This window comes from Lithobates pipiens, unplaced genomic scaffold, assembly GCF_037356315.1.
Source record: "Lithobates pipiens isolate NorthernLeopardFrog02 unplaced genomic scaffold, aLitPip1_a1.2 Scaffold_10, whole genome shotgun sequence".
NCBI lineage: Eukaryota > Metazoa > Chordata > Amphibia > Anura > Ranidae > Lithobates > Lithobates pipiens.
In genome coordinates this window covers 219,919,979-219,941,320 of record NW_027507686.1, presented here as the reverse complement: position 1 = coordinate 219,941,320, position 21,342 = coordinate 219,919,979, and the positions used below count along the sequence as shown (strand labels likewise).

The 21,342-nt window shown below is 42.4% G+C and overlaps 1 protein-coding gene across 2 annotated transcripts in view; it reads right to left on the bottom strand.

Moving 5' to 3' along the window:
* ARHGAP1 (Rho GTPase activating protein 1) overlaps positions 1–21,342 on the bottom strand; it is a 109,465-nt gene that overhangs the window by 83,200 nt on the left and 4,923 nt on the right. Inside the window, exons 1-2 of one of the 2 annotated variants that reach the window (XM_077461516.1) lie at positions 7,187–7,273; positions 821–964 (exon numbers count right to left, since the gene is read on the bottom strand). In XM_077461516.1, the coding sequence (XP_077317642.1) occupies positions 821–962 (142 nt within the window). In that variant the 5' untranslated portion in view covers positions 963–964; positions 7,187–7,273. Of the gene's footprint in view, positions 1–820; positions 965–7,186; positions 7,274–21,342 lie in introns of those variants that run through there. The other variant, XM_077461507.1, reaches the window with a different exon arrangement.

The following is a 21,342-nucleotide window of genomic DNA, read 5'->3' as shown; positions in this document are numbered from 1 at the left end:
AGAAAGCCATAAGAAGTCCTGTTTGCAGTTTGTGAGAAGCCATTTGGGGGACACAGCAAACATGGAAAAAGGTGCTCTGGTCAGGCGAGACCAAAATGTAACGTTTTGGCCTAAAAGCAAAATGCTATGTGTGACGGAAAACGAACACTGCACAGCCCCCTGAACACACCATCCCCACCGTGAAACATGGTGGTGGCGGCATTGTGGGGATGCTTTTCCTCAGCAGGGACAGGGAAGCTTGTCAGAGTTGATTAGAAGATGGATGGAGCCAAACAAAGGGCAATCTTAGAAGAAAAAGAAGAAAACCTGTTAAAGTCTCCGAAAGACCTGAGACTGGGGTGGGGGTTCACCTTCCAGCAGGACAACAACCCTAAACATACAGCCAGAGCTACAGCGGAATGTTTTAGATCAACGCATATTCACGTTTTCGAATGTCCCAAAGTCCAGACCAAAATCCAATTCAAAATCTCTGGTTTTTAGACTTGAAAATTGCTGCTCACAGACGCTCTCCATCCAATCATATTTCCTTCCACTTCAAAATGATGTGCCACTTTGTGTTGGTCTATCAAATAAATTCCCAATAAAATACATTGACGTTTTTGGTTGTAACATGACAAAATGTGGAAAATTTCAAGGGGTATAAATACTTTTTCAAAGCACTGTAGTCTATGTGTACATGAGTCCTTATTCCCTCAGTCCATTCTCACCATGACCTATAATAGAAACACCTCCTTTTGAAAATGCTACTTGTCTGACCATTTCTGGCTTTTTTCCCCACTTACTCAATCACAGACCTGGAACAAGCACACCACATGCATACCTGACTTGGGGAAGTCCTGAACATCATCGGAGGGCCAGTTCTGATCATCTACAGATGCCAGTTTCAACTGCTCCAGGGAATGGGTGGTTTCATCTTTTTCCAAATCATCAGTTAGGTCCACAAGGGCATCGGAGTTCATCATGTCTAGTAAAAATAAAAAAAAAATTAAAATGTAATAAAATTACTTGGGAAGCTGCACCACAACTGAATAAGCTAGAGCAGCCAAAACAAATATAAAATAAGGCAGTGTCTGCTCAAGTAATTCTGACCACAAATGCTGGAAATATAAGTTACCAATTATTAGGCTAACTTGGTGCAGTATGACCGCACTATATGAGCAGTGCAGTGTACCCGCAGGTTTGGTGCGGGATAGCTGCGCTTTCCCATAGAGTTCTATTACGTCCTGTGGTTTTGGTGCGCCCTCTGAAAGCACACCAAAGATGCAACATGCAGGAGTTTCGGTGTGCTTTCAGAAAGTGCACTAAAACCACCGGACATAAAATAGAGCTCTCTGGAAAAGGGTAACTAAGCTGCACCAAACCCGCGGGTACACTGCGATGCTTCCACGGTGTGGTCAAACTGCACCTCACCATTACGAAAGCAGCCTACACCCCCCCCTTGCCCCATGAGACATTCCTCCCTAAACCCCCCCCCACACACACACACACACACACACACACACACACACACACACACACACACTGTAAATCTTGATAATTTATTTTGCAGTTTTCCTTTTTCAAATATTTTCTCGCAGGTCATGTAACATGCAGGGGGTCATCTTCCTCCTACCGTCTTGTCCAGAAGTAGGACGTTCACAATACTGCAGAGAGCATCAATTACCTTATTAAAAGAAGAATTTCTGGATAAACCTAACTAATCTTAAAAATGCTCCCTCCTCCCAATACCTATTTTCATTAACCTGTGTAAAAAATAAAAAACAAACAAACACACACAAACACTGCAGTGATCCAGCTACACAATACAAAATGTAAAAATGTTAGATCATTATGTGCAAAATTCAAAAAACATTTATGAAAAGGGATTACAAAAGCATATACCAATTACACAACATATACAAAATGAGATAAAATGTCCAACAATTTAACAATGTGCACAAATCTGTGCAAATAAAAGACAATTCAAACAATGCAAAAAAAAAAACATTTTTTTTTTTTTTTTTTTTTTTTTTTTTTTAAAAAGGTGTCCATAAAGCAATATGTGACTCAATTACAGTCCATATAAAAACTCTTCTGAGCAAACTATTCACTGGTGCAAACATAATAAAAAAAGACAAGAGGTTGATTATTATCAGTGCCATTAAAATCTCACCCCTTGTGAAAAGAATTCCCCAGAATTTCAGACGCCTTAAAATACCGGTAATAGGAATGTCTTAACCTGCTTTTTTGCTTTGCCTCCAAATTACTTTTTCTCCTTTCCTCTCCACCTTCCCAGGCTATGCAGCTCCTTTTTATTTACCAGTAAGATGTATATACTTACCCCATTTTCAGTCCATTCATTATGTGTCATCTCCACTGTGTCATCCAGTGTGGGCTACTGGGGAGGGGGAGAGAGCACTCCACAACAGCTGGCAATACCTGAAAACCATGACATCACCAATGGGTTTCCTATGGCTCATCTGTTGTCAACCCTTCCTCCTCTCCACTGCAGCTGCCACTGGATCACACCACCAGACCAGAGTAGCCTAAAAACAGGGAAGTAAATACATCTTTCTTGAACAGGTTATGTCTAATACACACGGGCCGAATGTCAGGAGACATTGGCCGGTTTAATAAAAACCGGGCAACATTCGGCCCCTGTGTAAGCCAGCCAGTCCGACAGAAGCCGGTCGTTTGGCTGGCTTCTATCAGATGAGCATGCTGGAAAACCAGCAGCTGAGCAGCTCATGATCAGCACTCTCAGCCAATGGCTGGGAGCGTTGCCTGGAGTGTTTTGGCCAAGGGGCCATCCTCCTGTTAGAACAAAACCGCTCAGCAGGGGAGATCGCTGTACTAACATCGAACTATTGGTACATCGGCTGTCAGGTTTTTTTTTTTTGTTCAACCTGCTGGGTTGAACAAAAAACAAACAAAAAAAACAAAACAAATGAATTAGTGTGTACCAGGCTTTAGTCAGCATAGGTGTTAGAAAGGTGGAGGAAGCAATTTTAGGGTTAGTTTGGTTTTGCCTGCAAGTCCTGTTTTCTGCATCATGACATTGCGAACGTAGGGCAGCATGCTGATGCACCCCAATGGGCACCCTGGGCCCACTGGAAACAGGTTAAAGGACAGCATCATTCAATCCAAAAGGGAAACAACAGCTCTGATTGGAGGAGGACACAGAGCTCAACGCTGGAAAGTGGAGATGGTGAGTGTCACTGGAGTTGGGCTTTAAGCTCCTATTTATTTATAATACAATTTTGGAAGAGATCAGTTTGTGGGTTTGCTCACATCAGAACATATGCAATAATGCACGCTGCCATGCCTCTTGAAAGAAAATAAATCCATTGTGTTGAATGGAACTGACAAACCAGTGTACCCAAAGATACAGCATTCTGGATTGTTTCACGATGTGTCACTTGGCAGAGCACATGTGAGAACACACTCCATTTGAATGTACGATGTCCTACGTTACCACACATCTTGCCTATATTGCAGAAAAAGTGATAAGCCTGGGAGGGTATCCATCAAACCCCAATTTCAGAACCCTTTGATGGAGGCAGACATGCCACCAATCCACATGCTGCTTATCTTACTAGTTCTGGAGCAATAACTTCATATGCCGTAAAGCTACACAGGAGTTGCTTCCATTGCTCCAAGACCATTATAAAGCCTGTTAAAGAAATACTGATTCCTTCAGAAGTTTATGGGACAAGCATTGTCTGCCTTTGAAGAGCATATAAACCCAACCAAATAAATGCAAATCAACACCTTTCATTAAAAGGATACCTGCCATGAAGGTCCTCGTTCAGCTACTCCCTATTATGGGAAGACAACGCTCTGTCATTGTCTTCCAGTTGTTGTACATTGTCAGTCTGTCACATGCTCCCTGGTGAAGAATACAATAAACCATGCTGACCCAAATAACACCGACAGTCCAATATTGTCACTATAGGCTGGCCCGAGGCAATGATGTGTAACCCATGCTGGGATGAGTGCATATAGACAGAAAGTGTTCGAAAAGGCTGAAGTTAAAAGTAAAAAAAAAAAAAAAAAAAAAATACAGGAGAATGGCATTCATTTATGATTCATAGTGCTTTTGCAATTTAAAGTACTTGAACAAATGACTAATGAAACAAAACAACAAAAATTCTCTAGACACAAAAAAAAAAAAAAAAAAAAAAAAAAACACACGCCAAAGCATCTCAGGGGGAGAGGAAAACAAATTTTGCAAGAGCCAGGAATACTTTACGACGTCATGGGTTCAGACAATAAATAAAAAGATCACTTTCTCTCATTATGACAGAGGACACAAACCAGGACCTGCAATCTGACATCCATCTCGTTATGACATGCACTCTATAGTGCAAGTACAGAGGCACCTTTGAGAACACTGGCACATGGCCCAGGGCTTGCGTGTCTACAGAGGAGGCAAATTAGTCAAACCTCAGCTGATAATGCAAGCCTTGAAGCACCTTCATTTATGATTGTCCAAGGACTTTTACCTTTCACAGTTACTAGCTATCTGAGGCTGTTTTATACATTTAAAAACACAAGAGCTGGAACCGCACAGTTTCCATAGAGACTGGAACTAGACATGAGGACAAAAAAAAAAAAAAAATAGAAACTTCCTGCTGTTTTCTCATAGACAAGAGCTATAAAAACACATATGAGAAGGATGATTCAAGTCTTGGGAGATTGATCCCCTAAGATTATATCATTCTAATTGTAGGAGAGGGCTGCTAGTCGGAAGAGAGGGCTGCTAGTCGGAAGAGAGGGCTGCTAGTCGGAAGAGAGGGCTGCTAGTCGGAAGAGAGGGCTGCTAGTCGGAAGAGAGGGCTGCTAGTCGGAAGAGAGGGCTGCTAGTCGGAAGAGAGGGCTGCTAGTCGGAAGAGAGGGCTGCTAGTCGGAAGAGAGGGCTGCTAGTCGGAAGAGAGGGCTGCTAGTCGGAAGAGAGGGCTGCTAGTCGGAAGAGAGGGCTGCTAGGTCGGAAGAGAGGGCTGCTAGGTCGGAAGAGAGGGCTGCTAGTCGGAAGAGAGGGCTGCTAGTCCTAAGAGAGGGCTGCTAGTCCTAAGAGAGGGCTGCTAGTCCTAAGAGAGGGCTGCTAGTCCTAAGAGAGGGCTGCTAGTCCTAAGAGAGGGCTGCTAGTCCTAAGACGCCACCTTAAATAGGACCAGTCAATGCCCCAGTGCAGCCTTTTTTTCTGTGACGCTAATGGAGTGTTGCGGGTGGTATTATTCTAAAAGGGAAAAAACACAAGTCTCCACCCGCAAAATTCTCCTACTACACCATCCAGAGACAGGAAACTAGTCTAGAATCATGAGACAAAGTCCCCGATCAAATGGAAGAAATAATGAGGCACTTCTGCAGAGACCCTCTTCCAGGCATTCAAGTATAGATAAGAAACTGCCAGTTACTTGATGACGTCACTGGTATTATTATACCAGATTTCTCATGAGCACTGCTGTTAAAATGTTATTATGTGATGGATGCGGGTCTAGGCAGAAAAATAAAAAATAATAAATTTATATATATATATATATATATATATATATATATGGTGCTGCGGTCCAAATTTAAAGTGCTACAGTATTAAATATAAAGTGCTATATGTACTAGATCATATTCATTAAATACATAAAAACACATACCCAGCATAAGAATAGCCAGGGGTGAATATACATACTATAGAGAGAGAGATATAGATAGATAGATAGAGATATCTCTATATATAGATATCTCTATATATATATATATATATATATATATATATATATATATATAGATATCTCTATATATATATATATATATATATATATATATATATATATATATATATATATATATATATATATATATATATATATATATATATATATATATATATATATATTACACACACACATATACATATACACACACACACACACACACTAGCTGAAATCCAGCACTCTAAACCCCAGCACCTTCTTTGAAGATACTATTCACTGTGGACCTTTTTTTGGCACTTGCATTTTATTACGTTTAGATTTATATTGTCTTTCGTGCACAAACTATATTGAAGGGATTTATTTTTTAATTTTTTTTTTTTATCTATTTCACATGGAATACTGATCACTATTATTTAGCATAGTAGATTCATTATACATTGTCTTTTTATGTATTTAATGATTATTTCCGCATGAATATGATCTAGAACATATAGCACTTTAGATTTAATACTGTAGCACTTTAAATTTTGGAGCACAGCACCATATATTGATTTTTTTTTTTTTTATGTTTTTGTTGGGTAGCGTTTGATCCGGTCAGTGCTTGCTGCAACCAAACACCTTATTTATTTAGGAAACTCTAGACGGCCGCACTCCAAATCTAAAACAGTGCCTTTATTCAAAAATCATATCAGGAACACAGCAAGTGACATCACAGCAAAAGGTAGCGACAGCAATGATTAAGCACTTGTCATAGTGAGAAACGCGTCAGCTGTCACTGCCTTCTGCTGTGATGTCACTTGCTGTGTTCCTGATATGATTTTTGAATAAAGGCACCGTTTTAGCTTTGGAATGCGGCCGTCCAGAATTTCCTAATTATCCACATTGTTCGCATGTTGTGTCTCGCACCCGGATCTCCTCACCTGGAGCAATCATTTCAGTGTTCTCAGGATCTGCTTTGAGCGGTGGTACACATCTCACCTTATTTATTTATTTAGTTCAGGTAGCGCGGGAATAGCTATTGTATCAATCCCATGGCTAAACCTTAAAGCAGAACACCAGTCATAGTTTTTTGAACCCATGTCATGTCTTTAATAAGGTGTCCCCACTGGGAAGATTTCCCTGTGTGTCCCAATGACAAAACAGAAAGTGAAGGAGAACGTAACAAACAGAATATAACAATAGAAACGTAACAGAGGTGCCAACTCTCCCTATTGTACCAAAAATGATGCAGTTCAGCAAATAGAAACTAAAAAAAATTGGGTTAGAACCATAGACTGATGTCTAGCTCCTTCTGCCCACTAATAAAATGTATGAATGCTTCTGGGGTGCAAAGTAATGTCGAAATGTCACTCAGATCCCTGAACCAAGCTTGGTAAAAAGGATTTGAGAACTGATATTTCGGATTCAGCAACCCAGATGCACAGATCCCTTGAGAAAGGTTGACACCTAAGAAACCAAAGTAAATGATATTGTTATGCAGCCTTCGTGACACATACCTGCAGACTTTCAGTTCAGGAATATAATCAGTGCACCCTTCACAGAGATGACACACAGATACCAGTGTGGATCTTCGCTGCTGCAGCATGCCTCTTAGGTTCTGCACACTGCACTGGCGGATAACAGGAAAACAGCTTGATAATACTGGCTTAGTTCACACAAATGACAAGCTAAGCTGCTCCTAGTACATCACTCCAAACAGCAGCCCTACAATTGCTGGGCACACAACTGGATTGTAATAGGCCTGCAACTGCTAGACCCATTGTGGGAGTGTAGTAGTAGGAGATTATAATGGACACTTCTGGAATCTGCAGCCCTCTCTAGTCACTGAACCCCACAACTTGACAAGGACGATGTTGGAAAACCAGTCTACCTGTAAAGGCGAACTTCCATCATACTAGCTGACAGTATCCAGCTGTGACTATCATTCAAACGTGCGTTCGCGATTTTCCCTGAAAGGATAAAGTTACAGGTTCACCTGTAAAAATCACCCCCGCCATTTATTATACTCGCCTTTGCCTCCAAAGTCATGACAGTTCACACTGGTGTGAATGTAGCCTCTTGATCATAAGTCTTAAAGAGAAAGCGTAGTAAGGAAAAAGGTTTTCCTGGTGCTGTCATGGCAGCATATGCCACACACGGTCACAAAGAGGCACCAAGGAAGGAACATTATGCCAGGTACGGAAACTATTTTCCATTACATTTGCAGACCCCAATATATTTGCCTGGACACATTCTGGGTGCAAAATATGCTGTAAAATGTTACAAGGTGCTCCCCTTTACTAAGGGCTTGTAAATGCAGAATAGGCATTGGTGGTCAGGAAACACATAAGGCTACATATACACGGCAGTTCCTATGATCACCTACACAGAGATGAATGAAGCACGCCTTCAAGCTACAAAGCCAGTCTAGTTAGTGAAGGGTGGCGAGCTTTGTCAGCAATCCCTTAGTTATCTGCATGACTAATGCTCTTCAACCTTTCTTTCCCACAAACAATGTGCACTTTTTCCAGCAAAATTGTTTGCATCTGTAGGGGAAAATACCCCAAGGCTGGATTCACACCTATGCATTTTTAGTGCTTTTTGCATTTTGCAGATTTGCACTACAGAACGTGTTCCATAGGAAACCATGTTAAATGGACTGTAGTGCAAATCTGCAAAATGCAAAAAACACTAAAAATGCATAGATGTGCATCCAAAGAAACGGCAAGTTTTTGACTGCATGTTGAAATGCATTTGAAGCGCACTTGAATGCGTTTTGCGCTGTATTAGTACTGCATTTTTCTATACGATTTTGGGCTTGCCTTAAAGGGGCGCAGTGCAGTGAATTTGAAGCACGTTTGTAGCACATTACCTACACTTGCAGTGCAGAAAAATGCATCATGCTCTACTTAAACTGGCCATACACCTATAGATTATCTGCAGATTTTCTATGGTTAGATGGAAAAAGCAGGAGATTCCTCCATCCACACAGTTTAGCAAACATGGAGAAATCTGTTGCACTTTTTCCATCTAACCATAGAAAATCTGCAGATAATCTATAGGTGTATGGACAACTTTATTTTTTTTTTTTTTTTTTAAACTGCCCTGAACTGCATTGCAATGATGTAAATGGTTTCCATGGGATTACCTTGATTTTGGGCTGTCTATGCATTTGGAATGCAGTTTAAAATAAATCCCAACTGCTTTGTGCACTTTGTAAAAATGTACATTCACCATGGTTTTTCAAAACTAACAGTGGGTCAAACACGATTTTGTAAATGTATTTGAATGTTTTCTGCAGTACATAAATAGATTGATCTACTCGGTTCCCCCCCCCATTTTATTTTTTTCCTGTGAATTTCTAATCTGAAATCTCAATAAAAAAAAATATATATATAAAAAAAAAAAAGAAAAGAAAAAAGTGCACCGATATCTAGCACCAACTTGGCCGGTGTTTCTAATTTTTGACACCGGTCTTGCATACCAATCATACATGACGATCAGCTAAAAAAATAAATCAAGTGTGAAGTCAGCTCCAACAGTAACACAGTGCTTTAGCTTATAAATAGGGCCTGTAATGCAAGATATTGTAAAATATGTGAGCCTCCTAGGCCTGGAAGTTTATGTTTTCCAACAACTCACAAGAGATAAAAAAAACCTCTGCCTATGTAAAGCTAACCACAAAAGAAAACATGCAGCTCCGATATTGTATAGCATGCAATAAAAATAATAAAAAACACACGGGACAGTATAAAAAGCCAACATCACTATGTATTCAGGAAACAATGATATTTAAGGTTTCCAAGAAAACAGGCTACACTGTGGGATGCGATGTGAGGGAGCCCCAACATTTACTCCACCTTTATGAAAGTCAAAATCTGCACAATGCATGGCAGTTTGGACATCTCAATAGTTTGGTGTGTTTTAGGAATCTCTTAAGGCTGGTATTTGTATACAACTTTGCACTGTCAAATCTCAAAAATCTGGTAGTACTCTGGGTATAGAAACACATTTCACCGCGCCATAAAGTGTAACTCAACTATTTGGGAGCTATGCTATTCCACCACGTGTGTATCACACCCACCACAAGATACATAAATATATTATTATATCTTTTCATGTGACAACACTGAAGAAATGACACTTTTGCTACAATGTAAAGTAGTGAGTGTACAGCTTGTGTAACAGTGTAAATGTGTTGTCCCCTCAAAATAACTCAACACACAGCCATTAATGTCTAAACCACTGGCAACAAGAGTGAGTACACCCCAAAGTAAAAATGTCTAATTTGAACCCAAAGAGTCAATTTGTGTGGCCGCCTTTATTTTCCAGCACTGCCTTAACCCTCTTGGGCATGGAGGTCACCAGAGCTTCACAGGTTACCACTGGAGTCCTCTTCTACTCCTCCATGATGACATCACAGAGCTGTGGATGTTGGAGACCTTATGCTCCTCCACCTTCCGTTTGAGGAGGCCCCACAGATGCTCAATAGGGTTTAGGTCTGGAGACATGCTTGGCCAGTCCATCACCTTTATCCTCAGCTTCTTTAGCAAGGCATTGGTTGTCTTGGAGGTGTGTTTGGGGTCGTTATGTTGGAATACTGCCCTGTGGCCCAGTCTCTGAAGGGAGGGGATCACACTCTGCTTCAGTATGTCACAGTACATGTTGGCATTCATGGTTCCCTCAATGATCTGTAGCCCCTCAGTGCCGGCAGTACTCATGAAGTCCCAGACCATGACACTCCCACCACCATGCTGGATTGTAGGCAAGACACACTTGTCTTTGTACTCCTCACCTGGTTGCCGCCACACATGCTTGACACCATCTGAAACAAGCAAGTTTATCTTGGTCTCATCAGACCACAGGACATGGTTCCAGTAATCCATGTCCTTAGTCTGCTTTTCTGCAGCAATCTGTTTGCGGGCTTTCTTGTGCATCATCTTTAGAAGAGGCTTCCTTCTGGGACGAGAGCCATGCAGACCAATTTGATGTAGTGTGCGGCGTATGGTCTGAGCACTGACAAAATGACCCCCCCGCCCCTTTAACCTCTACAGCATTGCTGGAAGCACTCATACATCTATTTCCCAAAGACAACCTCTGGATATGACGCTGAGCATGTGCAACCAACTTCTTTGGTTGACCATGGCGAGGCCTGTTCTAAGTGGAACATGTCCTGTTAAACTGTATGGTCTTGGCCACCGTGCTGCAGCTCAGTTTCAGGGTCTTGGCAATCTTCTTATAACCCAGGCCATCTTTATGTAGAGCAACAATTATTTTTTTAAGATTCTCAGAGTTCTTTGCCATGAGGTGCCATGTTGAACTTCCAGTGACCAGTATGAGAGAATGAGAGCGATAACACCAAATTTAACAAACAGGCTCCCCATTCACACCTGAGACCTTGTAACACTAACGAGTCACATGACACCAGGGAGGGAAAATGTCTAATTGGGCCCAATTTGGAAATTTTCACTTAGAGGTGTACTCAATTTTGTTGCCAATGGTTTACACATCATTGGCGGTGTGTTGAGTTATTTTGAGGGGACAGCAAATTTACACTGTTATACAAGCTGTACACTCATTACTTTACATTGTAGCCAAATGTCTTTTTTACCAGGTTTGTAATGGACAGCCTAGTGAGCAGTTCATTAGAGCTAATTATGTAGGAGCGCAGAAGGTTTCCATCAGAAGAATATTCCCAATTACAGCCAATGGGTTAAAGATGCCATATGTAAATATTATAATGTGCGTGGTCTCAGCACAGGTTCACTTTAAGGGCCAGTTCACACCATAGAAACGCAGTCCGAATGAGTTCCGGATGCTTTTCTGCATGCACATTTTTTTGATGTGTTCCATTGCATTTTTGATGCAGTCCAGTGCGCCCCCCCCCCCCCCTCTTTTTTCTCAACTTTAAGGTGTTACTAAACCCACAGCAGTAAAATCATTCTATGCAGTAAAGCATGCTTGTTATTCTCACTGCGGGAACTAAGGGGTTAATACTCTGCGTTGTGTAAAAAGGCTCAGTTTTGGTGTGTATTGCTACAGAGGTTTTTTTTTTTCCCCTGTAAGAGTGCATGTGATAAGCACAGGGCCAATCAGCACTGTCCAGACAGCGGGTCAGTGGTTCTGGATCCTGATAGGATAGCTCAGTGCAGTAAGAAAACTCCTCCTACAAGCTTTACCAGACACTGATAGAAGTCACAAGACTGCTATATACTGCAATGAGAAAAGTTATTTAGCAGTTTATATTTACTAAAATAATTGCATTTCCATGTTCTGTGTACTGTGGAAGACCAGGTATAGTGAATGCAGGGTCCTGAGTTTAGTAACACTTTAAATAAGGGCATGTGCGTTCATGCATTTTTGATGTTTCAGTGTGTTTTTGATGCGTTTCACAGCGTTCCAATGCAGCAAGTTCTACTTTTTTTCTGGAACTGGAAGACACTCGTGTGAACTATGCCATTGAAAACCATATAACCTACTTTCCATACGTTTTTGACGCAGAAAAAAAAAACAAAAAAAAAAAAAAAAAAAAAAAACGCACTGGACTGCATGTGGTGTGAACTGGCCCTAAGTGAGGTATCAAATTATGTAGTCTGTTAAACTATTATTTATAAGTTAAATATCAACTGAAACTAGGAGAGAAAAAAGGCAGGCTCTGTGCATGTTGTATTGGCAGAGAACAAGTTGAGAAAGCAGAATTTCTGATTTATAAAATTGTTTTTCTGTAACTTTGTTGTCCAATCAGCAGATGGGGGAGGTGAAACCTCTACATACCCCAACTATTATACAAGAAGTGGTGTCCCCCTCCTGCCTGTTCTGTCTGAGAGGTGTATGACTCACAAAATTGGCTAGACGGGATTACAAATCTTTTGGCAGATAAGACCGTTCATACACGTGTACTTAGTGGTCTGCCTGGGGCCAGCTTAACCACTTAAGGACCGGAAGGATTTACCCCCTTAATGGCCAGGCCATTTTTTTGCGATATGACACTGCGTCACTTTAAACGGACAATTGCGGGACGTTGTCCACAAATAGAGCTTTCTTTTGGTGGTATTTGATCACCTCTGTGGTTTTAAATTTTTTCTGCTATAAAACAAAAAAAAAAGCAATATTTTTTACTTTTTCTATAGTAAATATCCAAAAAAAATAAAAAAAAAAAATAAAAAAAAATGTCTTCCTCAGTTTAGGCCAAATATGTATTCTTCTACATATTTTTGGTAAAGAAAAATAACGTATATTGATTGGTTTGTACAAAAGTTATAGTGTCTACAAAATGGGGATAGATTTATGGCATTTTTTTTTTCTTTTTTTTTTAACTAGTAATTATGGTGTTCAGCGATTTTTAGCAGGACTGCAACATTGCAGCACTAGTGGTGATCAATGGAAGGTGTTTCTAAAGTTGTCCATACACCTATAGATTATCTGCAGATTTTCTATGGTTAGATGGAAAAAGTGCAACAGATTTCTTCATGTTCGCTAAACTGTGTGGAAGGAGGAACCTCCCACTTTTTCCATCTAACCATAGAAAATCTGCAGATAATCTATAGGTGTTTGACCAGCTTAACTGTGGGGGGGGAGTGTACTGACTGGAGTAGAGAGAGAGAGATCGCTATTCCCGATCACTAGGAACAGACAATCACTCTGTATTCCCTTGTCCGAACGGGGGATGTGTTTGTTTACATTTACAGGTCATCATTCTGGCTCTCTGTGGATCAATCGCGGATGGTCGGCGAACATCACGGCCGTGGGTCACGTGCATCGGCTCCGGCATCGTGCGATCGCCCACTGTATCTACTGACCAAACCGACGTACAGCTACGGCAATTTGCAGACTAGAGCCAACCTGCCGCGGTATAATGATGGCGGCTGGATGGCAAGTGGTTAAAGTCAGCATATTAATTAACTAGTCATTGATACCGTGAAACTGAGTGTGAACCCGGTAAAGACAACCGGTGAGACACAATCTATTATTATTACAGTACATAAAACCACAGTATACAATACAGGATAACGATAGATCTACGCTGGCAATTAAATTGCTACAATCAAGATGTAGGAACAAAGAGGAAACTGGAAGAATTACACACTATCTCTAGACTTGAAGTGGAACAGAAACAGTTACATTCCAAGCATTCCACTCTCAAGGCATCAAATGGCTCATGCCATAACCGATCACATGTGCAGCCAGGGCCAGTGCTACCACTAGGCAAACTAGGTAGCTGCCCAGGGCGCACTGCTGCCTAGGGGAACCCAGCTGCTGGTTTAACTCTGCGTCTGCATGCTCTGCAGGCTGCAGTATGTAACTAACTCAGTCCGACCGGTAGTGTAATTAGAGGTGCAGAGCAGCACTGGAGCTAGCAATGCCTTGTGTCACATGGGCAGGGGTGGCAAAATTAGGTTTAGCCTAGGGCAGTGATGGCGAACCTTGGCACCCCAGATGTTTTGGAACTACATTTCCCATGATTCTCATGCACGCTGCAGTGTAGTTGAGCACCATGGGAAATTTAGTTCCAAAACATCTGGGGTGCCAAGGTTCGCCATCACTGGCCTAGGGTGTCAAAAATCCTTTCACCAGTCCTATGTGCAGCACCATGACATCTGCAGATTAAGCAGTCCAAGATGGCATCTTCCTTGGCTGTAAAGGGTAGGAGAGTTTAGTTCCACTTGTGTATAGAACCCTCCAACAATGAAATTGTACTTGCTTCTTTTTTGGATCTGTTCAATATACCAGTTGATCATTCCAGACATCTTGCAAGCTGATAGCTTTCTGTGCTCTCTATATCTGCTGACTGCTTTCAGGTAGCATTGTTGCCTGTTCTCGCTAGAGACTACAGAACACCCCTCCCCCCATACTTTTCTTGAGGAGGCCAACAAGGACAGCCCCTTTACTTCATGACAGTGTTCATTTAAAAGGATAAGTTCACCTTTCATAACATGTTACAGCCATAATCGAAGTGTAATATGTTATGAGAGAGCAGGCGACAGCGGTAAGCTGCAGCCGGTAGCAGGCGACAGCGGCAAGCTGCATAGAAATAATGCGTTCAATAATCCTGACACCATATCAACTATGGTGTGGTGTGGTGCGGTGATGATTAACACCAGCCATTGCCCCTACAAATTGCCCATGAAAAACCTCAATTCCCCCAGGCCTTGGCACCATTTTCTACCACACAGCCAGTCCCCCATGTCAAAAAGGTTGGGGACCACAGATTTAAAGGGCGAGTCATGTAAACAAGCCACCAGCAGACATTTCCAGCTCTCGCTGAGGACAACAGAACACCTTCCACTATGTTATGAAAAAGAAGAAAGGGTGACGATCTGTAGTCAAAACCTTTCCTGCCCGTGGTGACAATGCTTATCCTCCATGAATACAGGATGGGGGTTGTCCACTTAGGAAAGAAGTGAGTGGCATGTCCTGTACTGGTGTGAAATGCTGTACTGATTGTTTATACCAGTGAAAGTCAGTATGAACAAAGCCTGGAACGTAGATGAAGAGTATGACACGGATAGTCAGTTGTCTAAGCCTAAGGCGTCATTCATGCATGACACAAACAGGACTGGTGAATATGGGATGAGTCCAAGACCTTCCACTAATAACAGGTTTGCCGATCAATGAACTGTACTATGTACAATGACCCAGGAAGTCAGCGTTATAATTAGCTGCGGATGAAGGAACCATAAAATACAGCAAAGAATGATCCCTGCACAGAACATGACGGGGAGGAAACCACTGAATTGTGTCACATAGACAGATAACCAACTGCTTTTATACCATGCAAAAGAAGAATGACATCTGACTGGGTGATGTTTAGCCTTTCCTCTGTACAAATCAAGAAGTCACCTGGGGCACCTTGTGCCCAAGATGGCAGTGGTGGCACTTCGGGGAGATGCATTAACGAAAAAAAGGGAAGAGGGTTAAAACTGCTTAAAACCCCTTTCACACTGGAGGTGTTTTTCAGGTGCTAAAGCGCCTGATAAAAGCCTCAGCTGCAAACCTGTGAAAGCCCAAGTGTTTTCACACCGGGGCACTGCGCTGGCAGGGCGACACAAAAAGTCCTGCCAGCAGTGAATACACCGCTCCTGCCCATTGAAAACAATGGGGCAGCTCTGCCATAGTGCAGCTGCGTTTTGTGGGCAGATTTAACCCCTTTTCAGCCGCTAGCGGGGAGCTTAAAACTGCCCCGCTAGCGGCTGAATAGCGCCGCTAAAACAACGGTAGAGCGGCGCTAAAAATAGTGCCACTTTACTGCTGACCCCAGGGTGGCTCAGCGTGAAAGGGGTCTTAAAAGGATTAGTTGGAGCTTTTTAACTAGTCAAGGCTATCTATATTTGAATATAACACTGCCCTCTCCACAGGATGACAATGCTGCTGTCCAAGAGTGGCTCTATTGTTTCACCTCAGTAAACCAGAAGTGTGACACCTGCCGCATCGCTTTTTTTTTTTTAGCCATTTTTGTGGCACGTTTTTGGAGAGGCTCCTTTCATTTGAATGGGCCTCCCTCCGCGCCAAAGAAGCTCATGTACCGAATTTTGGCACAGAGCCAGGGGCATTTGGCATTGCGATTCTTGCCACCATTGTAGTTCAACAAACACGGCAAAAATCGTGCCGCGTATGTCGGGTGCCATTAAAAAATAATGACAATCGCAAACGCGTCCCATGTTTTGCCACAATTGCGCAATTCTGCCTGCAATTCCACAACGCTCAGGTGTGAATGGAGCCTTATTGTCCGGATCACCAGGCGAAAATAAAAAAGAAGTCTAAAAAAAACAAAAAAACAAATGCAGCCACCACATTTAAGGATTAGTAAGCTGCATTATATTACATCAGCTAAAAAAAAATTGGATCCAATTTTTTTTAACCACTTCAATACTGGGCACTTTCAGCTCCTTCCCGTCCAGGCCAATTTTCAACTTATTTTTTTTTCACACAAATAGAGCTTTCTTTTGGTGGTTTTTAATCACCACTTGGGTTTTTTCTTTTGCTAAATTAATGGGAAAAAAAAAGAAAGGGAAAAACCCTTTTCCTTATTTCCGTTATAAAACTTTACTTATTTGCAATCTTTCTTCTTCACTGATTGTGAATGATGAGGCGGCAACGATGAGCACCGATTGGGCTGCCCTGATAATCAGTGTAAATGTCCTCTCTCACAGGGTAGCCGTTTATTGGCTTTCCTTTCCTCACACTTGCAGCACAGAGGAAAGAAAATGCCAATAACCGGCATTTGTTTACATGTGACACAGCTGATCACATGGTAAAGGGCTGCTGTGATTGCCCCTTAACCTCAAATCAGTGATCAGGAGTGTCTGAAGGACACAGCGATCACAGAGTGCACCTGATGTGCCCCGGGGCGGGTTTTTGGGAAGGCATTAATAGACACCCTCCCAGATTTGGACAAATGCACTGTAGCAGTCTTTTGGCTATAGCGCGGTCAGCAAGTGGGAGGCACATGCGGACAGCTGACAAAAGCCCAGGCGACAGGATGCAATTTCTAGCCGCCATGGAAACCCGGGATTTGTTGAGCTCTGTGTTACATTTTTGTCTAAAGTCACTTCAACCACGGAAGGTTTTACCCCCTTCCTGACCAGAGTACTTTTTACAATTTGGCACTGCGTCGCTTTAACTGGTAATTGGGCAGTCATGTAATGCTGTATCCAAACAAAATTTGAGTCCTTTTGCCCACAAATAGAGCTTTCTTTTGGTGCCAATTGATCACCTCTGTGGTTTTTATTTTTTGCCCTATACACAGAAAAAATAAAAAGCATCAATTGGGCTAGACCCAATAAAAGAATGGTTCGAGAGAATAGACTACATTTATAAAATGGAATATCCAAGTAGTGGAGAAGAGGCAGGCAGAAAGATTCAAGATTGTATGGGAAAAATGGATAGAGTTGTTTAAGAAAACCAGGAAACATGCAGAAAAGTGGATGTAGTAGGCAGTGGAAAGGAAGAGGAGGGGGGAAGACAGACCGACATGGGGGTGGGGGGAAATAACATTTATACAAGGTTAAGGGGCTTTATTTTAAATTATGTTGATTAAAATAATGTATTGTATATAAAATGTTGTCCATAATATATAATCAAACAAATATTAAAAAAGGGGGGGGGGGCGGAGAGCTCAGTGAGAGCTGATTGGAGGGAAGAGACCCCCCCATACACAGCGAAATCCAGGGCACACTGATCGGGACATTGAAAATCACGCTATTTTACTTGAAGTAGCATTTCAGTTCTACTTCAGGTGCAACTTGGAAGACATTTGTGCATTAAGTCGCACAGATGTCTTCCAGAAAGTAGTGCAGGAACTACTTTCAAATGTGGTGCGACTCCGACGGGGGTTGGGAACAGCTGCGGAACAAGAAAAATCTGGATGGCTGCACACCAACGATCCACTTTTATTAGACAATTAACTGCAACATGACAGGTGGTAAAGGTACAGTGGATGATTGACAGGTAAACACATTTTACATTTAGAACACTGGGGTAATGAATAAGCACTGTTTTTAGCATGAAACATGTTTACCTGTCAGTCCTCTATTGTACCTGTACCATCTGTCACGTTGGTCTTAAAGTGGTTGTAAAGGTTCAAAAATATGTAATACTTACCTGCTCTGTGCTAGGGTTTTGCACAGAGCAGCCCTGATCACCCTCTTCTGGGGTGCTCTGTCGGCACTCCTGGCCCCCCATTTATCGGATGGCCCCACAGAGAGGGGGGCACCAGTCTGAGTGCACTTCTGAGTCCCGCTGCTTCGTCCTTCGACACAGACAGCGGGACTTGGCTCCCCTCCCCCCCCCCCCCTTTCAAGCCACAGGATTTGATTGAATTGACAGCGGTGAGAGCCAATGGCTCCTGCTGCTATCAATCCATCCAATGAGGACAGAAACCACAGCTTGAGCTGCTGGGCATATGCACGTCACTGGAACGGACTGTCTCAAGCAAGAAACGGGGGGCTCTGGGGGCAATTTTTTCACCTTAAAGCATATGTTAACCCGCCAAAAAAAGGAAAAAAGAAGAGATCCTGTTCCCTTAAAGCAGGCATGTCCAAAGTCCGGCCCTCTGGCTAAATGCGGCCCATGGTCCTGTTTTGAACGGCCGCCTGGTGTGCCGTGTGCGTGTGTATGTACATGTGCGCACACATGTGTCTGTATGTATGTCTGTATGCATCTTTTAATCCAGACCCCCCCCCCCCCCATTCTTGTACCATCAGAACTGCTTTTGTAGGGCTTGTGTGTGATAGCAGCCAGGACTGCTGCTCCTTTGAAAAGCAATCCATAAACAGATCGCTTTTCAGAGGCATTTGAAAGGCGGTAAAGAGGCATTATGTTGTTGCCTCCTCACCACCTGTTTTAAGCCCGTAAATGCAGCATCACTATACCCCAACTGTGCAATCCACACAGTTGCGGGGTAGTTGCAGTGCAGGCCCATTCACCCTGGGTATACCTCCAGCTGCACTGCAGCCACAGCATGTGTACACCCCCAACTGCTCCCTCTGCAGCTAAAGGGGGAGAAGTTGGGGGCGGTAAAAAACAGCTTAACCATGTGGTTTTACTGCCCTCCAACAAGCCCTTGGTTCACATCTGTGTGGCTGCATGCTGGGTATAGGGCAACTCATTCATTTCAATGGGTTTCCCTACCCACAAAAATGCAGGGAAAGTCCCTGAGCTTTTTTTTTTTTTTATTGCACTGCACCAAAAGCACCCTACGTTTTCCAATGTGTGGGGTACCATTAAGAATTAACGGTACCCCTAAAGAGCAGAGCATTCGTCTGTGTGTCGGGAACGAGCGTGACAAAGGCAAGAGAATTCTTGTTGGGCAGTGTATTAGTGCTCAAACGACTGAAGTTTAATGGTTCAAAGACAGGCAAAATGGTCGGCTCTCACACATGTTCACTTCATTAAATCTGGCCCTCTATGAAAAAAGTTTGGACACCCCTGCCTTGAAGCATGTTATGCAGCACAGTGCTTGTGCTGTGTAACTTGGCCCCATGTATCACCTAAAAAACCTGGCTGACCCTGCTTAACTATGCCCTCCCCTCTAAACTGGCCACGGTTTATCACGGCTGCTGAGCCCTGACACCTTCTCTGTGCTTTCTCCCCCCTCCCTCACTTTTTATCAATTGGCGTCAAGAAAACTTGTCAAAAGTGATTCATGCAGATAGCAGAGGAACAAAGCAGCAAACAGAAATTACACTTAGTGTTCTGGATATGCTTTGTTCATATTTCACGTCTGAGGTTTACAACAGATTTAACGCTTGTCAAATGCACCGTAAGCACTGCAGGTGTATTTACATTGCATTACCATATATTGAATAGAAGCATTTGACAAGCTTCAACTCCTCCCAGACTTGACATGTAGCTTCATTTTTGCCACACAGTGACACAAAGTGACGCAAACACTATGACCCGGTTCACACAGGGGCAGCCCGACTCTGTAAGGCAACCTGCACACGACATCAGCGGCGGCTTGGTGGCTTCTATACTTCTGTATAGAAGTCAATGCAAGTCGGCCCTGACGTCTTCCCAAAAGTAGTAGAGGAACCTTTTTTTTTCTTTTTTTTTTTTTTTTTTTAAGTCAGAGAGACTTGAGTCATTCCTATTAGAACGGCTCCATAGTACAGAACGGAACACGGCTTGTCAGGCGGCTAAGTCACCCCTGTGTGAACCGGGTCTACATGTTTTTCAAATGTTAACAGCTCTGTTTCTAATGCCAGCGTGAAGAAGTCTTTCCTTCTTTTTTAATTTCCTTATCAGGGTCAGTTTAAAACAGGGGCGTTCCTCAATGCTACATTTCCTTCCCATTTGAATGTACGAAAAAAAACAAAAAACAAAACAAACACACAATACAATATTTTGAAGGATGAATAAAACATTTAGTGTAATACAAATGATACATTTATTTCTTTAGATCTCTACACCAAACCTAAAAAGGGGGACATTTAAGCAGTAATGAAGAAATTAGGAATTTGTTACCAAAAGAGGGTCAGTCCTTCCAAAGGAGGGCAGAGAGCTCTGACAGGGGGCGAGGTAGATACGACGAGTAAACAAGGAATGAATGGGACTCTGCTATGACAGAATCACATGGCGCAGAGAAAAGACTTGATTGAAGGGCACGGGGGCATCTCTTCCATACACTAGTAGGATTTGCGAACGAACGTTCATGCAAACATTTCTCCAAAAATTCTTAGTACATTTGATGAATTGACAAATGCCACTTCCGATTCATGTCCGAACTGACAGTTCGCAGTGCGATATGCGAGCTGAAACGGGGGTATCATTAATGTATTAACACTCCCGGCAGTTTACATATAGCAGTGTGAACTGTGCGAGTCGGGTGCAATGCGGGAACCCGAAGTGGATTTGCAGGATTCCTGCATCGTACCAGTGTGAACAGAGCCTTAAACATAACGAAACAAGGAAGAAAAATTGCTGCGCTAAAACCTTCTAACTGAAGCTTCGGACACCTAAAGTCCAAATAAATAATATCAAAAAAGCACAGTGCTGAAGAAAACACCATGGAGGTGTATGCAAATAAGCGGTGAGAAAAGTGCTGTAAACACAAATCAATATACAAAACAGAAGTACATAATGACTATGATAAGTCCAATCACTGAGTTGAAGGCCATTAGGTCGAAACGTGTCCGGCTCGTTCCCCACATTGCTTTTACTTTTTATCTTGCCT